Below are 22950 nucleotides of genomic sequence, written 5' to 3' on the forward strand. Positions count from 1 at the left end.
GTTTTCTTTCCTGTTCTAGTTACCGGTTTACTAAAATAGTGAGCATACATGATCACTTGAAAATTGGGCTTCTGGAGCACCTGAACAGAAAGGGAGTGGTTCATATTCAGCATTACAAAAGACAACTTTCTCTTTTTGAAGGGGATTACTTTGACTATTTTCCAGGTACTGGGGAAATTCCAGATTCATTACAAGTTATTGGGATGGCTATTAATTATTCATTTCCTAAAATATGTTGATTATAGACTTGAGATTTGGTTATATAGTAGAACTTTATTTCAATTCATCAATTTTTTAAAAATATATAGAAGTTTATAGTGAAATACAAAATTGAGACTCTTACATGAGTCACTCTTTCAAAGAACTCAAGAAACATCAGTCTTACTGATCAGAACATATTTAATGGAAGAACTTTTTGAAAGTAATGTAAGAGGAATAGGATTTTTGCATGTGTATGTAAGGAAAAGTTATGTACAAAATATTGTAGTCTTTCCATGAAATTTAAGTAATGAGAGAGAATCATACTTCACATAATATTCCAATTTTAGGATGTTGGGTTAAGCGCAGAAATTTATAATCAGAGAGTTTTTCATAGATAATTAATACTTTATAAAATAGTCCAATGGTATATGCATTCTTTTTAAAAAAGTTCTTCATGGTGACAGTGATTAAAGGTCTGTATACATTGAGCCATATAGAATGTCCACTGGATGAGATACTTGATTATTTAGAAGAATTTTTTTAAGAATTGTGGTGTCTAGTTCCAGGTTGATTTGGGAAAAACAGTCTTCATGAAAATATATTACCAAATATTTTTCTTTCACATATCTTTTATTTATATGGATTTATCTTGACAGTTATTTTTTGGAGTATTCACAATAGTTATTTTTCCTTCATTAGGAAAGCCTCTTTAGGCATTATTTGGACTTTATTTTTGAACTTGTAGAACTTTAAATAGGTTATAGTTATGTAACAGGGTGCAATTCAGATCTTAGTCAAGTGTTTTCCCACTGTTCTCAGTCTCTAAGGACTGATTTACTGTATAAGTTTTTATTCATTCATCACATACCTTTATTATGGTATGTGCCAGGCATTGTGCTAGATGCTAAGTTACAAAGGTGAATAAGACATGGACTCTGCTCTCAAGATAAGGACAGTCTAAGTGAGTTCAAGGTATAGCATTAGTCCAGAAGAAGGAATGTTCTTCCTTGAGGTGCTGAGATGTTGAGATGAGTTTTAAAGAATAAGTAGGAATTTCTTAAAGGGGAAGAATGTTCTAAGAAGGGGAGGAGTACATGCTAAGGCTCAGTCTTAATACCTTAAACTAAGGAATATATCTTAAGACCCCTTATTCAAATTCATATTCAAGAATACTCTTACTTGCAATTTCCATTTTAAATGCATATGTGAGCACAAGTAGAGCTACAAAGCCATTTTGAGGAACAGATACATTTGCTCACAAAACGATTGGCTTGCACATAATACACCATTCTCATCATTCCTCATGGATCAACATCTTTTCATGCTAGCTTATATCCTCAACCTTCCAGTTAGCCAGCTGTGAAGATGCTTTATCACAAAGGCTAAATTAATGAATGCCAAAAGTCTACCATACACTAAATATGAAACTTTAGTATTTCATATTACCATATACTAAATGTGAAAGTTTTTTTAATCCTTAGATCTTCAAATGCTCTTGTCAGTTTTGCACACTATTAACTTGCCTAGGGATCATAAAAAATATTTAAATAAATAATTTGCCTAGTTAACAAGTGCATTTGCCTGTTGATTAATGTAGCTTTTTTACTTTTTCTCTTTTGCATCAAGAATTGAAACTACTAGTACAGAATCTTTTTCTTCAGTCTGATTATTGCTTTATTTTTAACATGTTATTTGACAGAATTCTACCCAATATTAGGACCAACTCTAGACACAATTATAATACAAACAAAATGTGGCTTGAGATACATGTTTTATGATCAGTCACATTACTTCATTTATGGACCTCATTTTTTTGGTGATGACTTGTAATAGGTGGTTCTTAAACTATGAAAGTGTTGGCATTTGTCAGTGTCAGGCAGTTGAAATCAAATGAATTAACAGGTGAAGCTCAGAATGGCATGTGACTGTTAGAATGGCACAAAACTCATAAGTAGCTGTAAAAATAACATACTAATACTGTTTAAATAATCCTTTTTGTTTTTATCATACATTCATATATATTCTCAGGTTTTGTGGGGGGTTTTTTATTCTCAGTTTTTGCTAAGAAAAACCATGTATGTTAAGGATGAGGGTTTTGTTTTGTTTTGTTTTGTTTGCCGTTCAGGAAACATTGAGAATAAGAGATATATCCACATAGGCACAACATATGTTGTATGATTTCTAGTCCATATTACATTACTGGAGTAAAGTATCATGAGTTAAAAAGGACATTTCCTATGTCTACATATGTAGGACTTCTAATATCTACATGCCTTAAGAAAGGAATTGTTCTGGAACAGTCCCAATCAGATAGGAAAGTGATGTTTTTTATAATAGAAGAATCTTTGAGAGAAATGCTTCAGAACTTTGGTTATAGTTTTTATTATTGAACTAATGAAAGTTATCTTTATTCTTTAAAACATTGTATTTAATGGCAGCCAGTCCAAGTATCCAATTTTCTTGTAATTGTCGAAGATGTTCATGTTTCTAAGATAGCCTCATGTTAAAAGATTGAATAATGAGTTGCATAAATTAAAAATCAAGCTGTATTATGACCAAATTTAAGAAATGGGCTTCTTTCTTCTACCAGAATGATGGCATTGAATACTGATGTCACCTGGAGGAAATATTTTAGTTGTTTGAGCTCTATTACAATAGCTCCTTGAAATTTATACCAAAAGAGAACTTTTAATGTTTAACTGGTTTTCATATTATTTCAAGAATATAGTGACATATAATAACATTATATTCAAGGTGAAGGAGAAAATTATGGTATTTTCAAGATGAGGAAAAAAGTCTAACATCAGTTTAGTTTTTAAACTATTACGATCTATGTAGTAGAACAGTTAAATCGACTATTGAATTTCTGTATTTGTGTTTTAGAAAATTTTTAGAAAAATTAAGGTTGTGAGTTCCTTAAAACATTATGTTAAGCAAATAAGATGCTTTGGGGGACCATTTAGTATTTAATAGTTTACATTTAAATATAAAGTTTATCTCAAAATATATTGGTTATGATATCTTGACAGGAAATACAGGCAGTTACTTATTAAGACTATTTGTATTTTGTTGTTTAGTTTGTTATCAGTGAATTATAATCAGTTTCAAAGTGGCATGAGTCACTATGAAAATAAGCACTGGTCTCTGTGTCATTGACTTTTTAAAAATACAAGTAGAGGCCCACTACAAAGCAGATGGTAGATTAAATGAAAGTCAAACAAAAGGGGACCAGGGAGTTTTTACTAGGTGCTGTCTTTTTGGATTTAGTATTCAGGTAGAAGTGCTTGAAGAAACTTTTGAAATTATGCATTACAAGCAAAAATATTTTTGCCTCACTTTGTGATATTTCATTCAACAAAATTTGAGTACTCTGTGCCAAACGTTGAAAGAAAAGAGTTAAGAAAAAGAAGAAGAAATGGAGGATAAATACATTAGTAAATATAGGCAAAAAACATTTTAACTAAGCATGCATTTATTGTATACATGCTAAATGCCAAGGGACATTGTGCTCAGTGCTAGAGACATGAATTTAAAGGATATCATGATCCTGCTCTCATGGAAGTCTCAGTCCATTTGGCAAGACAGACAACCTAAAAATTAAAGTTACAGTATATTATAAAATAAATGCTGTAATAAAAGTAAGCAATAAGGAAACATACAGGAGGAAACACTATAAGGGAACCTGGGAATCCTTCCCAGACAGGATACCTGAATGGTTTAGTAGAAGTTAGTAAGGCAAAGAAGGTATATTTCATATAGGTAGAGTAATGAGAACTTAAAAAGTGAGAGAATGCATGGAGGTCAAAGAACCACAAGTAATCAAATAAGGCTGGGATGGAAGTTTTTTTGTTTTTTGTTTTTTTAAAGGTATTTTATTGACAAGGGATGAAGCTAAATAGATGGGCAAAAGACAGACCCTTCTAAAGATTTGAAATTTTAATCTGAAATTGCTATTAAAGGATTTGTAGCAAGGAAGTGACATAATTAAGTCATAAATTTTAGTGACAAATTTTAGAAAGATCACTCTGGATGCTATGGAAAGCTAGATTTTCAATTATAGTTGGAAGCTCTTTGCAAGCTAAGGATAAACATGAATAATTAGGTAAAAACAAAGCTCAAGAATTATTCATGTTTGCACAACTTGATTTTTTGAAGTGTTTAAACGATAAAGCATTAGGTGCTTTATATAATTGTTACACGCAGTAGTAGAATATTATATTCTTAGTATAACCCTGAGCTGATCAAATATAAGGATTTGAAAAGTAATTGATAATTGTTGTAAATGCTGTCTGACCTCCAGTTTAGTGTTGGTTCTTTTTGTACTAAATGAGATGATACTGCTAAGTGATGGCATTTATGCCCTATGTGGTCATGGTGTATTCTAGGTTGCCTGGCCCTACCTCCAGTGCTGGGTTTATAATTAAAATGACATATATTACAAAAAGAAAAGAGAAAATGAAACTCAGAAGGCCTGTAAGAATTATGGAAGTTTGAGATATAAAAGGAATTAAGAGGAGAGGTAGAAAAAAAGTCTCTTCCCTAACTACCTCCTACACTGTAGCTTACCTCTTGTTCACATAAAATATTTTACTGTTGAAAAAGACATGTAAATAACTGTACAGGCTGTATAGCCCACCTCAAACATTTTTAAACTGTTGATATTATTTTCATTGCCTAAGAATAATACAATAACAAGTCCCATGATATTATGAAGAGTTCTCCCTTTTACCTTGAGGTAGGGGCCAGACTGCCAGTTTGGACATTATTATTTTTATTAGAAAATTCCAAAATAGATATCATAGTTACATGAGTACACATAAATTGATTTATAATTGAAACCACAAAATATAACGCCGTAATCTATTTTTAAGAATTGAATATGCTTGGGCTTCCCTGGTGGCACAGTGGTTGAGAGTCCGCCTGCCGATGCAGGGGACACGGGTGGTTCGTGCCCCGTTCCGGGAAGATCCCACATGCCGCTGAGTGGCTGGGCCCGTGAGCCATGGCCGCTGAGCCTGCGCGTCCGGAGCCTGTGCTCCGCAATGGGAGAGGCCACAACAGTGAGAGGCCCGCATACCGGAAAAAAAAAAAAAATTGAATATGCTTAATTTTGGAGTTTTAGCCAAACAGTATATGACATATAGTCATAGTTTATAGCATCCAAGTTATCAGCATTAACTCAGCAGGCTGAACCTTTCATAGTTACCAAAACTATTTAACTTACTCCGTATGAGTGGTAAGCAAGCTTTGAAAAACTTTTATTTCCATTAATATAAGTCTGAACTGTCATAAGAACAGGTTTCTACTACTTTACATGCAAGCAACTAGCTTCACTTAAGGCACTTTGTCACTTTACTCCAAGACAAATATCTTCCTGCAGCCAAAAAAAAGTTACTTATATGACCGTATGTCTGTGTCAGTCATTACATGTTCTAATTAATGGCTCTAGACATCTACTTGATAAAGTAATATTCGGTTCAAAATGAAGTCACATTTTATGGTATTATCAACTTAAAAAATTATTTCATCTTGAGATAAAATATTGTGGAAAAACTGTACCTCCGCCATCTATTTTATTTTAAATCCTAAATTATTTAATTCAAAGTGGAACAGAGCTGGAGAATTAACTTATTCATAATTTTAATCTTGCCATAAAGGAAAGTTGGATTGTTGTGTTATTAAAGAAGAGCTAGAAGAAGTAAGAACACAGTTAGCCAGAGTTCACATAACAAGTTTGTTTTCTGAGGTTCAGCTGATCTGTACTCTCCCTTCTAAAAATGGTTGATCCAAAAGGAAAGTTTAGAAGGCTGCTCTTTGATGATAAGGAACTGACAATGGAAGCAGTAAATACCTCTTTAAAGTTCATTTCTTGCTTGCGCTCTGTCTCAGTTTTTACCTACTCAGGCTAATTTGCAGATGCCTGGGACGATTAGACAATCCATAATTTCTACCAGTCAAGTAAAAGAAGGAAAGAAGATTCTGAGCTTCTCTCCCAGTTAACCAGTAGCTTGCTGTGGTTAAAATTAATGCAGATTTTACAGCAACAAATATTAGCATTTTCATTTACTATAAGTAATTGACTTGAAATTTGGGAAATGAATAGTTGAGTACATCATTTGAGTGTTTATTTGATCAGTTACTTATTAGTGCAAGAGGCCATCATGTATATTTTTCTCTATATATTATCACTTTGTTTCTCTCTACATTTTAACATGCTTAACGTGTGGTTTCTTTTACTTGAAAATATATTTTATTCTTTGCAGTGTTTGAGCAATACACCTCCACTTACTGAATATTTCCTGAATGATAAGTATCAAGAAGAACTGAATTTTGACAATCCCTTAGGAATGAGAGGTGAAATAGCTAAATCTTATGCTGAATTGATCAAGCAAATGTGGTCTGGAAAATTTAGCTACGTCACACCAAGAGCCTTTAAGGTTAGTATGGTAAATACATTTTCAACAAGGCCTATATCACACCCAAGAGGACAAAAATCTTTGGGAAAGGGGTAAAAAAATCATAGCTATTACAGTGGTTTGTGGCCCTCCAAAGGGACTCAGCACATAAATACATACACAGCATGTATGGTATTAAATTTTCAGGGTGGGGCGCATAATAGATGATTAATTTAAACTGTCCAAAAAGAGTTCTGGAGGATGGTAAAGGAAATAATGAAATAAAGTTTGAGAAACACTTGTATGGTTCAAAATGACTATAGACAGCAGTGAGCATTTGCAGATTGTTTTAGAATATAGCACATCTCTAAGAAACCCACATAAATATTTTATACAAATGTAAAGACTAAATTTGGGCATGTCATTAAACTCTAAGAACTTTATTTTGAGAGTCATTATTGGTTTGAAAAATTATTGAAATGAAACTGGTCTGCAAAGTAAGCACTAAATATTAATTAAATATATTTTCAATATAATTCTTAATCTTCTATTTTTTCTTATTTGTGAAGTAGTTAATTCTTAGAATCAAAATCTCAAGTAATTTAGTTTGTCATTCAAATAAGAATTAAACTGAAATTTAGCTTTATATTGTTAAAGTTTTCCTAATTAATTATATGGGTGAGATTTATGAGAAATTTTAAACATTTGAAGAAAATAAGCAGTTTTCGACCGTTTTTTATACAACTTAAATGATGTTCATATAGAACATGGACTGGGCAACATTTTATTAACTAGGTACTAGTTCTTAAAAAATAAAAGACAAATCAAAAGAAGTCTTGCATTTATCTTCCTTAACTTTCCAAACTTAGGACAAACTAGTTCAGACAAGTCATTTCTCAACCATTATCCATGATTCCAACTAGTTTCATTTTACAAGATGTTCTCAATTATGTGTAAATAGGTCCTTGATATCTGACTTTTTTCTTTTGCATTTCTTTACAGTCTCATCAAAAAAAAGCACTGCAAAGACTAGGAAAATTATATATGAACATGAATATTCTTTTTATCTCTATGAGATTTATCCTCTCTTTACACACAGAAACTAAATGAGAGCATTTTACTTTTTTCAAGTGACCCAGAAATGTTACTGAATTTTAAGTCTTTAGTGTTTCCCAATCCTTCGTCCAAAACTATACCATATTTTCTCAGTGTTCTCTCCTTAGGTCAGCATTTCTTTTCTATTTTACAGATTAGTTATCATTATTAAAATATTTTTAGATATGTAATTCTTTACGTGTATTTATCCATATGTAATTATCATATCTGCGTATGACTGCAAAAGTGCCACAAGTTGATTTGAAGGTTACAAATACATTTTAGGAAGTAGGTGAATTCACAAATATGGAATCTGTGAATAATGAAAATTGACTATATATTTTTTAAATCAATCTTGTCCCTAGAACTGATTTTATAGTTTTGCTTCTCTTACAGACACAGGTAGGACGTTTTGCACCTCAGTTCTCTGGATACCAGCAACAAGACTGTCAAGAACTATTAGCTTTCCTATTAGATGGACTACATGAGGATTTGAATAGAATTAGGAAAAAACCATATATACAATTAAAAGATGCTGATGGAAGACCCGATAAGGTAAATTTAACCATATTATTGTCATCATTGTTATAATAATGTGGTATCTCTTTGTAATATGTGTCTGTTTTCCTTACAGGTAGTTGCTGAAGAAGCCTGGGAAAACCATTTAAAAAGAAATGATTCTATCATAGTAGATATATTTCATGGCCTTTTTAAATCAACTTTAGTTTGTCCTGAATGTGCTAAGATTTCAGTAACATTTGATCCTTTTTGTTACTTGACACTTCCATTGCCCATGAAAAAGGAACGTACCTTGGAAGTTTATTTAGTTAGAATGGATCCACTTACGAAACCTATGCAGGTAGGAAGTGATTAATTTCTTTGCATTTGTTATTTTTATAAAAGATTAGTGTTGAGTCCTTATGCCTCAAGTACAATTCGATAATAATAAGCTGTTTTGCATAAGAGATTTTTATACACTAATTAGTACAACTTTTCAGAATCTTGAAAGGGTGAGGGATGTGTAAAGTACCATTATTTGTCATGTAAAAACAAAATTCTCAAAGACTTTTTCTTATCAAAGAAAAATGAGAGGTGGTTTGATTTTACAATATCGGTATGAATATTAGCTTACAAAGATTAATAACGTAGTAATTTCCCAGTTTTCCAACTTGAACTTTCTTTAACGTTCATTGTAATTTTTTTCCTACTGGCTGTTGGAAGAGAAACTAATACTTGCTATACATTTTGATTCATATTATGATAAGATAATGGTATATTTATTTTTTTAACATCTTTATTGGAGTATAATTGCTTTACAATGTTGTGTTAGTTTCTGCTGTATAACAAAGTGAATCAGTTATATGTATACATATATCCCCATATCCCCTCCGTCTTGCGTCTCATTCCCACCCTGCCTATCCCACCCCTCTAGGTGGTCACAAAGCACCAATATGATCTCCCTGTGCAACGCAGCTGCTTCCCACTAGCTATCTATTTTACATTTGGTAGTGTATATATGTCAGTGCTACTCTCTCACTTCGTCCCAGCTTACCCTTGGCCCTCCCTCTGTCCTCAAGTCCATTCTGTACATCTGCATCTTTATTCCTGTCCTGCCCCTGCCTTTTTTTTTTGATTCCATATATATATGTTAGCATACAGAATTTGTTTTTCTCTTTCTGACTTACTTCACTCTGTATGACAGACTCTACAACCATCCACCTCACTACAAATAATTCAATTTTGTTTCTTTTTATGGTTGAGTAATATTCCATTGTATATATGTGCCACATCTTCTTTATCCATTCACCTGTCGATGGACACTTAGGTTGCTTCCATGTCCTGGCTATTGTAAATAGTGCTGCAGTGAATATTGTGGTACATGACTCTTTTTGAATTATGATTTTCTCAGGGTATGTGCCCAGTAGTGGGATTGCTGGGTTGTATTGTAGTTCTATTTTTAGTTTTTTAAGGAACCTCCATACTGTTCTCCATAGTGGCTGTATCAATTTACATTCCCACCAAGAGTACAAGAGGGTTCCCTTTTCTCCACACCCTCTCCAGCATCTATTGTTTGTAGATTTTTCGATGTTGGCCATTCTGACTGGTGTGAGGTGATACCTCATTGTAGTTTTGATTTACATTTCTCTAATGATGAGTGATGTTGAGCATCCTTTCATGTGTTTGTTGGCAGTCTGTATATCTTGTTTGGAGAAATGTCTATTTAGGTCTTCTGCCCATTTTTGGATTGGGATGTTTGTTTTTTTGGTATTGAGCTGCCTGAGCTGCTTGTATATTTTGGAGATTAATCCTTTGTCAGTTGCTTCGTTTGCAAATATTTTCTCCCATTCTGAGGGTTGTCTTTTCATCTTGTTTATGATTTCCTTTGCTATGCAAAAGCTTTTAAGTTTCATTAGGTCCCATTTGTTTATTTTTGTTTTTATTTCCATTTCTCTAGGAGGTGGGTCAAAAGGATCTTGCTGTGATTTATGTCAGAGTGTTCTGCCTGTGCTTTCCTCCAAGAGTTTTATAGTGTCTGACCTTGTATTTAGGTCTTTAATCCATTTTGAGTTTATTTTTGTGTATGGTGTTAGGGAGTGTTCTAATTTCATTCTTTTACATGTCCCTGTCCTGTTTTCCCAGCACCACTTATTGAAGAGGCTGTCTTTTCTCCATTGTATATTCTTGCCTCCTTTATCAAAGATAAGGTGACCATATGTGGGTGGGTTTATCTCGGCTTTCTATCCTGTTCCATTGATCTGTATTGCTGTTTTTGTGCCAGTACCATACTGTCTTGATTACTGTAGCTTTGTAGTATAGTCTGAAGACAGGGAACCTGATTCCTCCAGCTCCGTTTTTCTTTCTCAAGATTGCTTTTGGCTATTCAGGGTCTTTTGTGTTTCCATACAAATTGTGAAATTTTTGGTTCTAGTTCTGTGAAAAATGCCCTTGGTAGTTTGATAGGGATTGCATTGAATCTGTAGATTGCTTTGGATAGTATAGTCATTTTCACAATATTGATTCTTCCCATCCAAGAACGTGGTATATCTCTCCATCTATTTGTATCGTCTTTAATTCTTTCATCAGTGTCTTATAGTCTTCTGCATATAGGTCTTTTGCCTCCTTAGATAGGTTTATTCCTAGGTATTTTATTCTTTTTGTTGCAGTGGTAAATGGGAGTGCTTCCTTAATTTCTCTTTCAGATTTTTCCTTATTAGTGTATAGGAATGCAAGAGATTTCTGTGCATTAATTTTGTATCCTGCTACTTTACCAAATTCACTGATTAGCTCTAGTAGTTTTCTGGTAGCATCTTTAGGACTCTATGTATAGTCTCATGTCACCTTCAAATAGTGACCGTTATACTTCTTTTCCAATTTGGATTCCTTTTATTTCTTTTTCTTCTCTAATTGCTGTGGCTAGGACTTCCAAAACTATGTTGAATAATAGTGGTGAGAGTGGGCAACCTTGTCTTGTTCCTGATCTTAGAGGAAATGGTTTCAATAATGGTATATTCAAATACCTGTAATTTTTAGGCATCTTAAGAACCTGGAAAAGAAGTGGAAATTTAGTTAGGCTAAAAATACTTGTTTCAATGGTGTTCTAATATTTTAACAGTTTGGGTTATCACATAACACTTAGTCTATGCAAGAGCCCTGTGCTAGACCTTAATATCAATTGTCTGCCTGATTCCATTGCCTAGTGTTATAATTGGATTTTTTTACATTTTATGGAGCAAAACACTATATTTTCTCCCTTTATTGATCAGTTAATCATTTTCTGATACTTGACCCACCCTAATAAAAGTATTTCGTTCCTTTTCTACCTTCTGTTACCCTAATTTCTATTATAGCACTTACCAAATTTTATTATGACCTTTGGTTTACTTTAACTTTTGTCCCCAGACCATGAATTCTTTGAAGAAAAGGACTTCGTAAATCTTTGTATTCCCAACCCTCATGACTTAGAAGTGTTCAAAAATTTTATTCATTCAAATGGGCACCTACTGATTGTAAAGCTCTGGTAAACAAGACAGACATAGTTCCTACTTTAGAAGATTCTTTACTAAAGATCTTAGTTGAGGGTTCCAGCCAGCGGTGCAGTTTGTTAGAGCCTATTAGTTGTATTAGTCTGCTCAGGCTGCCATAACAAAATACCATAGACTGAGGGACTTAAGCAACAGAAAATTATTTCCCCGCAGTTCTGGAGGCTAGAAGTCTAAATCAAGAGAGCCAGCCTGGTGGTTTCTAGTGCAGACTCTTCCTCACTTACAGATGGCTGCCTCCTCTGCTGTGTCCTCACAGGGCAGGGAGAGAGACTGGGAGCGCAAGCTTTCTGGTGTCTCTTCTTACAAGGATGCTAATCCCATCATGAGGCCCCCACCTTCATGATCTCATCTAAATCTCTCAAAGGCTCCATCTCCAAATACCATCACAGGGCTTCACATAGGAATTTTGAGACGACAGAATTCAGTCCATAGCAGTGTTCATGAAATCTTTATGAAAGGTACGCTTTGAACAAAATTGTCATCGTACCATTCATTTAGTGGAAGTGTTTGGGTTTACTGTCAACAGGGCACAGAATATGAAGTACTCATAAAAATATAGTACTTTCATCCAAAATAATTAAAGTTGGTAGAGACTAGTCATGTACTCAGTTATGCAAATTTCACCCATTTCTTGTGCTATTTATGTATTTGCTTCATGAACTCATTGAACCTGGTATCTTCATGTCAGTATTTCATCCAGCAGTGCTGAGAATATTTTAGAGAACAAGAGAGACATGGCACTTGCCGTTATCCATGAGCAAGGTTAATGAATACCTGCTTTTATTTTTGGCCAGGGGCATATATGTTCACATGTCTAAAATCACATCCTTTAGATACTCACTTATTCACTTGTTTAGAAGTATAGGATTTTTAACATTCTTTTCAATGGAGAGAAGGTATAGCAATGCTAAACTACATCCTTAACCTCTCTAGTTTGTAACTTTACAAATATATGCCAGTGAGTATAATGGAATAAGAGAGGAGTATTAAAAAATGAGTAAAAATTTATTGCAACATAAAATAAATGTACTCTATTTCTCTATACTCATTTGTTAAAGATAGTACTTTCCCATGCCAATAATATAACATCTATTATGTAGAAGCAAATTGAAATCAAATTACACATTAACCTGGAAAGTATGTGTTGAATGGTCTTCCGTAATTTGGGTTTTAAATTATTTTTCCAGCAATGTGAATTTCACTGATTTACCTCTTTTCTCACTTGGTGACCAGAAACATAAATTTGTGGAAGTTAGAGCCGTGATCAGCACAGAGGAATTGGGATTTTTTTTTCCTCTTGGAGACAGTAACAACTCAAATCCAAAATGATCACCTCATTAACACTGTGCTTTAACCAGCTCTAGAGGAAAAGGGAATTAGCTAGGTTAGCCCACTTGATGAGTTTTCCCATCACTGAAGTAGATTTGAGTCATGGAAGTTTATTTGTAATTGTGTTGAACATGTGTTATGTATTGGACTCACATACTATGCAAGATGCTGGAAGTACAAGGGTGTTCCTAGTCCTTGTTCTCAAGAAGCTTTTCATAGAGTATGAAAAGTGCTCTGACAGTGTGCTGTAGGGATATACAGAAGGAATAACCTACCCAAACTGGTGATGATGCCTTTGCTGGATCCTGAAGGATGATTAGGTTTTAAAATTAATCACATGGAAGTTGGGAATAAAGTATTATATAGAACAAGAGAGTGACACGTACAAACGGATGAAGGCAAAAGAGAATGTGGCCCACTTCTGGAAACTACAAGTAGATAATATGGTAGATCACAAAGAACCTTGATGCTTTCATAGGAAGTTTGGGCTTCATCCTAAAAGACTAAGGGAGCCATTAAAGTGTATTAAGTATAAAGAGATTGTGTGGTCAGATTTGTATTTCTGAAAGAACATTCTGGCTAGTGCAAAGATTGGATTGGAGGGGCTTAGATCAGATGTACTAAGACCAGGTAGGAGGTTTTTGCAGTGATGAGATGACAGAGGACAAGGGCTTGACCTCTTAAGCTAAGTGTCAGGATGGCAATCAGATAGAAGAACCAGTTGAATATAGGAGTTGAAAATGTATTAAGAGTATTCAAGTTTATTGAACTGGAAAACTGAGGAGAGAATGGTACTATTTGTTTTAATGGGAGATATAGGAAGAAAGGTTTAAGAAGAAACCTATTTTAGTATTGGATATGTTGACCTAACATGACCTAAATCTGTGTTTAGTATTGGACAAGTTGAGATTCATGAGGAAAATTTAGGAGGTATATCAATAGGCCTTGACTTTATGTATGTAGACTAGAGGAGAGAGGTCTGTGCTTGAGATATAAATTGGGTGGTGAGCTCTATGAAGATGGTAGTGAATGTCTTAGAAGGATGAGATCACCCAAATGATCATCTAAATCAGAACTGTTTTAAAAATAAAAAGGACCATATTAATAGTTATACCAGGACAGCAGGCTAATCTAGGACTTGCCAAAGCAAACTGGGATATATTGTCACCTAGTCTAAGGAAAGCATATAGAATCAAGAAGGCTGAGGATAAAACACTGAAGGATAATGCTAGAGGGTAGTTCTTCACTCAAAAGAAGGTGTGACCAGGACATTAAAGAATAAGAAGTGTAGTGTCATATGGAGAGGAGAATTTTGAAGGAGGCAGTGGTCAGCAGTAATGTTGCAGAGAGTTCAATAAAGTAAGGACTGGTAAAGATTTGGTTAAATGATAGTATTGACAGCCTTGGTAACAGGTTAAATAAAGAGGTGAAGGCAAAAGCCAGGAGTGGATAAATAAGTGAATGAGAGATAAAGAAGTTACGATAGTAAGTGTAGACATTAATTTTAATAAGGTTATTTATAAAGCAGAGGAGAAAGGGTGATAATTAGTGGAAAATTATTAGAAAACAGTGAGAGACTGTTTTGTTTTTTGAGACTTGTATATAGTTCAGTGCTTTTATAAGAGTCAAATAAAATGAAATAAAGGATAATTGCTGGGTTTATGTTCTAGAGCAGCGGTCCCCAGCCTTTTTAGCACCAGGGACCGGTTTCATGGAAGACAGGTTTTCCACGGAACGGAGGCAGGGGTGGGATGGGGTGAGGGATGGCTCAGGCAGTAATGCGAGCAATGGGGAGTGATGGGGAGCGATGGGGAGCGGCAGAGGAAGCTTCGCTCGCTCGCCTCCTGCTGTGCGGCCCGGTTCCTAACAGGCTACAGAACAGTACTGGTCTGTGGCCCAGGGGTTGGGGACCCCTGTTCTAAAGGAGGCAGAAAAGGATAGATGCCAGGGTTAGCCTTGAATGGGAAGAGTAACACCCGATTCTCTTTCCTTGTGTCAAAAGAGACAGAGAAAAGGACCTTTTAGACTCAAGTTTGTAGGGGGAACAGTAAGTTGGAGATTTTCCTATCCAGTAGCCTATATTTTTCTCAGTGAAATAGGTATTCTGCTGATAGTGAGGGGAGAAGTGGTAAAATTAGAAGCCTAAGAAATGGTGAAGATTTTAAATAGTTATTGAGAAAAATAAGAGAATAAGGGAATAAAGGCTACACAGAAGAATTTCTGGCTGGTGTTGAAGGATCAGTTGAGATTGAGCACTGTGAGTCTGTACTACACCAGTCTCTGAAGTTGAGCAGTTTACTCCAGCAATCTAAACAACTCTGAGAAAGTATAGCAAGAATAAACCTGAATAACAAAGTAATTAATGTTTTTGCGATGAGTGGTTGAAGGGATAAATCATGGGGGTGGAAGGGCATGGAGATAATAGGGAGCTGATAAACTAGGAGAAAATAGAGAATTAGAAGGACTAGATATCTCAGTGCAAGCCAAGAATAGGAAAGAATGAGTTTCCAGGAAAAGTAAATAGTGATTAAACAGTTAAGAGTCTAAGATGTCAGAGGTGGTGCAGGAGATGGCAAGGTCCAAGAAGTGAACTACAGTTGAAGCAAGTGTAGGTCTTTGAATTGAGGAGTCAGGGAACAATAAGATAAACCATCCATGTGGACTTTGTCACCCAGGATGATGCCAAGATTGGAGACAAGACACGGTGAGCCAGATGCCACCGTGAATGTGAGGAAGCAACCAAAAGGTCTATCTCACCTAGTGAATATTTTCCAAAGTAATAAATGTATTATAATTTTTTTTTGTTTTTTAGTACAAAGTGGTTGTCCCCAAAATTGGAAACATACTTGATCTTTGTACAGCATTGTCTGCTTTGTCAGGAGTACCTGCAGATAAGGTAGGATGTTTCTGGGTTTAAAGTATGTAAGTTGGAGTTTAATTTTTCACTGTTGTAAAACCAGCTTAATAGAAATTTATTTCCTTTTAGATGATAGTTACTGATATATACAATCATAGATTTCACAGAATATTCGCAATGGATGAAAACCTTAGTAGTATTATGGAACGGGATGATATTTATGTGTAAGTATGAAATCTATTGTGCAAATATTACTTGAGAAAAAATTGAAAAGAAATATCATAAAATTTTCAAGAGTTTATAGTCAATTTTATCCTTGTAGGTTTGAGATTAACATCAATAGAACAGAAGATACAGAGCATGTGATTATTCCTGTTTGCCTAAGAGAAAAATTTAGACACTCAAGTTACACCCACCATACTGGTTCTTCACTTTTTGGTCAGCCTTTTCTTATGGCTGTACCACGAAACAACACTGAAGATAAACTCTATAATCTTCTGCTTGTGAGAATGTGGTAAGTGCCAAACAATTCTACATTAACAAAATAAAATATTAAATAGCTAATAAAAGTAAACATGCAAGGTACTATCAGAATATAATTAGTTGTCTGTATTATTTCAGCTTTGTTTAGATGGGTAGCAATGTAAGAAATCACATTATAGTCTAATCCAGTTTCTTGATCATGTAAACCACATTACTGATATTCCTGATATTGTAGTCCCATAAACCATACATAAAGATGACATTATAAACTATAAGTGGTGTTAGCAATAATATATATATATCATCTAAATGAGGATCTTTATAAAATAATTTTATGTCAAGAAATTATTTGCCACAAACTTTTAACATATAAAAGAAAGATGTTAAAACCCTAGAAGTAACAAATTAACTTATTTTTATAAAGACAGCCAAACACAAATGATTACGGTATCATGTCTTGAGTTTGAATTTATCATTGAATCCACTAATGACCACTGTTAATTGTATTTAGAGGTTTTGTTTTATTGAAAGAATGAAAAACTTTTTTTTAAGTTTTTGCCTTTATAGAACTGAACTTGTTTGATTTCTGATTTTATTTAAGCCGATATGTCAAAATATCTACTGACACTGAAGAAACCGAAGGATCCCTACACTGCTGTAAGGACCAAAATATTAATGGGAATGGCCCAAATGGCATACATGAAGAAGGCTCACCAAGTAAGACTTCCCTATTAAATTGTAAAAACTTTTCACTTGGATTATTGCTGCAGAGAAAAATTAAGAGGATGGGGATTAAGGAACTAAACAATATTTGCAAGCCTGGGAAAAATAGTGTTAGTATTAATAAGTTTTAAATGTAACATTGGGTTTATTTAAAGATTTCTAATATCTAATTTTAGGTGAAATGGAAACAGATGAGCCAGATGATGAATCCAGCCAGGATCAAGAACTTCCCTCTGAGAATGAAAACAGTCAGTCTGAAGATTCAGTTGGAGGAGATAATGATTCTGAAAATGGATTATGTACTGAGGAAACTTGCAAAGGTCAACTCATGGGACACAAAAAACGATTGTTTACATTCCAGTTCAACAACTTAGGCAATACTGATATCAACTACATCAAAGATGATACCAGGCATATAAGATTTGATGATAGGCAGCTTAGACTAGATGGTAAGTATTTGTGAAAAATGGCTTAAACACTAAACTTGAGCGCATGTTACTTTTTTTAGGTGAAACCATGAAATTCAACACTATCATGAAAAATAACATTTATGTATCTATCTACATTTTTAAATGAAAAGCCTTCATTTCTAAGTATACTAAAACACATGTCAGTGTTTATTAAATGAAAGTTGGACTTATGCTTAAGTTTTTTTTAGCTCTAAAATATCTTAATGGCTTGGAAACAGCTATTTACCCTGATCACCTAGTGCAAGTAGAAGAGACTGCTATTTGTTTATTCTGGTATATATCTTAACATTAAAATATATTAGTTTTTAACATTAAGGCATATTAAATCTTAAAGAAAAAAATATGTTTTCCACCTTAGAAAGATCTTTTCTTGCTTTGGATTGGGATCCTGATTTGAAAAAAAGATATTTTGATGAAAATGCTGCTGAGGTAGGTCATCAATCATTCCTTCTTTATCTTTCCCTGTTGATCACACTGTTTTGTTACCCTCTTTTGCTTCTACCAACTATGTTTATTTTGCAGTAAAAAATTGGTTATGTGCTAAAAGAGAAAAGGCTTGTTGGTTTTGGAACTGCTTTTTGTTTAAACTTCCTGGTTGTGCATTTAGGTGTGTATACAGGAATTATTAGAAGTGTAGTGTAAATCTCAGCTGAAATAAGCTTTGGTTTTTTTGAGAACATTTAGGAGTTTTTCATTACTATTCATAGTAAGATGGTATCACTAAAATGAGTTTTGTTTCATTTGTTTTCTTAACTCAAGAAATACTTCTCTTTAGGATTTTGAAAAACATGAAAGTGTGGAATACAAACCTCCTAAAAAACCCTTTGTGAAATTAAAAGATTGCATTGAGCTTTTTACAACAAAAGAAAAGCTGGGTGCTGAAGATCCCTGGTAAGAGACAATATTAAATAATTGTGTCTAATTATTTTTTAAGGATTTATACTGAGGTATGTGGTACATCAAATTGAAAAAGTGATATTTAAATTCCCTTTGATATTTTTAACAATAAGCATTTCTTTATATGCTAATAATATATTAAGAGGGATGAGAATGTCTTTAAAAGTATTATTATAATGTTAAGCTTTAATTTTGTTACTATATTTTCCATAATAGCCATTTTACTGTGAATAATTAATTTTAGTTACATTTTCCCAAGAACTTTTATCTGTGCAGCTATTTCAAGAGAAGCTTTTTTAGGAAAATCACAATATGTTTTGTGGCACTACTAATTCCATTAGAGTCCAGAAGTTTTGAGATTTTTCTCATGCCTGTGTCTCAGCACAGTTTTATAATACATCCATGTCTTTTTAGCATACTGTAATGTAAATAATCTAGCCCTCATTATTTCTTTGAATACTTATTTACATATTCATTTTTAATAGTTAAATCTATTTGGAAAATGTATTGATGATAAAAATAATAATAGAAGTTCCTATCTGTTATATATTAGGCATTACCTAATATTACCTCTAACATTATCTCTAACAAGCTTTAAATATTTCTCTTTATTTTTAGGTATTGTCCAAATTGTAAAGAACATCAGCAAGCCACAAAGAAATTAGATTTATGGTCCCTGCCTCCAGTACTTGTGGTACATCTCAAGCGATTTTCTTACAGTCGATACATGAGAGACAAGTTAGATACCTTAGTTGATTTTCCTATCAAGTAAGTTCTGATTTTGCTTCATAAACATTGGGCACCTCTAGCTTTTTTTTAGACATTAGGTAAGTTTGCACCCAAATTTTAGGTTTTTTTTTTTTTTTGTCTATTTACTTTTACATATAGTTGACTTTAAATATTATATTGGTTTCATGTGTACAGCATAGTGATTTGATGTTTTTATACCTTACACAGCATACAAAATTATTATAATACTACTGACTATATTTTCTGTGCTATATACTAAGTCCCTTTGACTTATTTTATAACTAATAGTTTGTACCTCTTAATCCCCTTCACCTTTTTCACGCATCCCCCCACCTTCTTCCTTCTGGCAACCACCAGTTTGTTCTCCGTATCTGTGAGTCTGTTTCTGTTTTGTTATATTTGCTCATTTGTTTTGTTTTTTAGCGTCCAATCTCAGTTTTTGAGTGTATTTTTGGGTACTTCTGACAATTTGTGTGGATCGGTAACAATTTTTATTCCTTCTTAAGAGATCTTTCAAAGGTCAAAGAGAAAATATATTTTTTTAAAAAACAGAGTAAGACTCTATGTTACATAATCTTATGAGTTCACTGGCCCTGTTTATAAATCTAAGATACTTCATGGGATCTTAGTGATTTTCTTTTTCCCAGGACTTATTTCATCATTAATCCTCAATTATTTCTAAATGCTTTTTTAAAAAGACTAATGTGAAAACAGCATAACGGAATTGCTTAGAAGGAGGATGATGCAGTAGGGTAATAAGTCATCCCTGTTGTCATCCTTCAGTTTTCTTATTGCAGCGTCCAGAGTATGACATCCTATTTGTAAATATGTGTAAAGAAGTCTGGAGACAGCATCTTGGTAGCCTTTTTTGTTTTTCTTTTAAGCTTTCACTAAACATAATTGAGAATTCAGAAGGACAAAAAGGGAATAGTGTATCTTCATTCATGGAGTCCAGGACTTTATCACACATTATCTTGTGACAAGAACATTCTACTCTCCCATTTCGCTAAAAAAAAATTGGTAGTATTCTTTCATATTTCATGATATTTGTGCACCAAATTTACTTAATACAGTTAGTAAGTAAACAAATACTGAAGGCAGGTGTGTGTGCATGCAGAGGTGATTAGAAGGAAATAGGTGATGTAATATTGAAAACATTCTTTGGATTGCTTATTCTAATTGGCGTTTATAAATTTAAAATTGAAAACGTTTTGCAATTATAGAACAAAAAATGCTAATTTTCTCTTTAACAAAACAAAATTTTGAGCCATCAAAGTTTTCAAGAATACAGCATTTTGAAAATGTGAGTACAAGGTGAAACAAAGTAATGATAAGCTAGAACCTTTTAGAGATGTATTTGAAATTTAGAATCATAATTGCTTTTTAATTATGTAAATACAAGAAGAATAACCAGAAATAATGATAAGCTATAAAATGGTCATATTCCAGTTTCATGCATGCTAGATTATATAAACAGTTGGTTATATTTCAGAGAATGTTACCCATTTAGGTTACAGAGGTCATCAAAACCTGAAAAATATAGAATAGATATTGGGATTATATTTAAGTATATACTTATATTTAAATTATGATAAAATTTCTTAAAAAGTTGTTTTTCACTGTCCCTTTATTCTTCCTTAAATAAATCATTTCTGAAAATGACTTTAAAAAATAAAAGAATCCACATGGTAAATGGTGATGTCTGTATCTCCTCATATACTAAGAGAGAAATGTATTAGCATGAAAACATTAATCTGAATAACAACAATCATTGGAGAATTTTTAAATTCTCAATCCCTAAGAAAATTTTTGCCAAAACATTCAAATCTCAAGGGTATTTATATAATTTGTTTTATAAAGTTATTTGGCTCTTAGTAATTTCTTTAGTAAGATAGATAGATAGATACATAGATGGGAATACATTTAAATGAGAGTCAAACAACACTGACAAAGGAGAGTAGAATTCATTACATTTAGGGAAAACATAAAACTAACTTGATCTCTTTTTTAAACAGTGATTTGGATATGTCGGAATTCCTAATTAATCCAAATGCAGGTCCTTGCCGCTATAATTTGATTGCTGTTTCCAACCACTATGGAGGGATGGGAGGAGGACACTGTAAGTTGATAGTTTACCTTTTTACTAAAATCATGGTGTTTGATAACTCCAGACTTTTTTCCTTAAGCTATTTATTACTTCTTAAAGGGAAATTGTGAGATGTGTCTTACATACAGCATTCATTCAATAGATATTGATTAATGAATGAATCAGCTTTTGAACCTTTTTTTTTTTTAACATCAAGAGTAGAGGATTGAGTTAATCATGCTCCATAGTTCAAAGCACAGGAAATCACTGGTCCATTCAGAGCTCCTGTCCTTCCCCATTCTCCTTCCCCTTCCGTTTCTAACTTGTTTGATGTATGAGCTCTCATGAATCGTGCATCATTGTTAATTTACATGATTGTTACTCTGCTGTGGATCTTACTTTTCTCTCTTGACACTTAAGACTTCTCCATATTACTTTGTGTCAATTTAATTCATTGCTTCTAACCACACATGATTTATATGTCTAACCATATTTTATTTCTCTATTCGCTTCATGGTGGACATCCAAATTGTCTTTAACTTTCTACCACCACAAGAGCAATAAACATCATTATGGTCTCCTACGTGAGAATTTGATTGAGCTACATACCCAGATGTAAGATTGCTGGGTTATAGAGTAAAGTACTGTGAGATGGCTCTCCAGGACGGTTATACCAGTCTGTGCTCTCCAACTGATAGGTTTTTCTGTCTGTTGAACCAGCATTGCATTCTGGGATAAATCCTAGTCTTGAAGTATTTTTTAATATACCCAGTTGGATTTGATTAGCTGATTTTATTTAGGATTGTTAAAATTTAATTCATAAATGAAATGATACTGCAATTTTTTTATATTGTTCTTACTTTGGAATCAAGATTACAGTCTAGGGCCTCCCTGGTGGCGCAGTGGTTGAGAGTCCGCCTGCCGATGCAGGGGATACGGGTTCGTGCCCCGGTCTGGGAGGATCCCATATGCCGCAGAGCGGCTGGGCCCGTGAGCCATGGCCGCTGGGCCTGCGCATCCGGAGCCTGTGCTCCGCAACGGGGGAGGCCACAACAGTGAGAGGCCCGCATACCGCAAAAAAAAAAAAAAAAAAAAAAAAAAAGATTACAGTCTAGCCTAATGAAACAGGCTGGGATACTTTACTCTTTTTCTATTTCCTGGGGCAGCTAGTATAATATAGGAATTAACTATTCATGAAAGTCTAGTAGAATTCACGTGTAAAACTATCTGGGCTTTACAGTCATAAATTTTTCTGTTTATATCATGCTTATTGAAGTATATTCAGTTTTCTTTTTCTGAAATGTGTACATTTTGGCATTCTCCATTTTTCTAAAAATGTATGTTTTCCAATATATTTGAGAGTAGTTGTTTGTAATACTCTTGTGCTGTATTTTTGTCCCTTTTTCTTTTCTGTCTTGTCAAAGAATTAGCTTTCTATTTTATTACATTTTTCTCATTGTTATACATGTATGTATTCTGTCTCATTGATTTCTTCTCTTCCCTTTGGTATATTTTTCTTCTTGTTAATTTGGGTTTGCTCTGTTTCTCTTTTTCCAGCTTCTTGTGTTGAATGCTTATTAACTTTTTGTTTTCCTTTTGTTCCCCTCTATTGAAGGCTATA

The 22950-nt window shown here is 33.7% G+C and overlaps 1 protein-coding gene across 4 annotated transcripts in view; it reads left to right on the plus strand.

Moving 5' to 3' along the window:
- USP15 (ubiquitin specific peptidase 15) overlaps positions 1-22950 on the plus strand; it is a 136124-nt gene that overhangs the window by 107383 nt on the left and 5791 nt on the right. For 2 of the 4 annotated variants that reach the window (XM_082636634.1, XM_082636635.1), the window contains 12 exons: positions 6465-6638; positions 8088-8246; positions 8326-8550; positions 15876-15959; positions 16050-16144; positions 16243-16434; positions 17005-17120; positions 17303-17575; positions 17955-18025; positions 18372-18487; positions 19112-19261; positions 21259-21362. In XM_082636634.1, the coding sequence (XP_082492760.1) occupies positions 6465-6638; positions 8088-8246; positions 8326-8550; positions 15876-15959; positions 16050-16144; positions 16243-16434; positions 17005-17120; positions 17303-17575; positions 17955-18025; positions 18372-18487; positions 19112-19261; positions 21259-21362 (1759 nt within the window). Of the gene's footprint in view, positions 1-19; positions 166-6464; positions 6639-8087; positions 8247-8325; positions 8551-15875; positions 15960-16049; positions 16145-16242; positions 16435-17004; positions 17121-17302; positions 17576-17954; positions 18026-18371; positions 18488-19111; positions 19262-21258; positions 21363-22950 lie in introns of those variants that run through there. The other 2 variants (XM_082636636.1, XR_014295377.1) reach the window with 2 other exon arrangements.

Source organism: Mesoplodon mirus, assembly GCF_964341445.2.
Source record: "Mesoplodon mirus genome assembly, chromosome: 11".
Classification (NCBI taxonomy): domain Eukaryota; kingdom Metazoa; phylum Chordata; class Mammalia; order Artiodactyla; family Ziphiidae; genus Mesoplodon; species Mesoplodon mirus.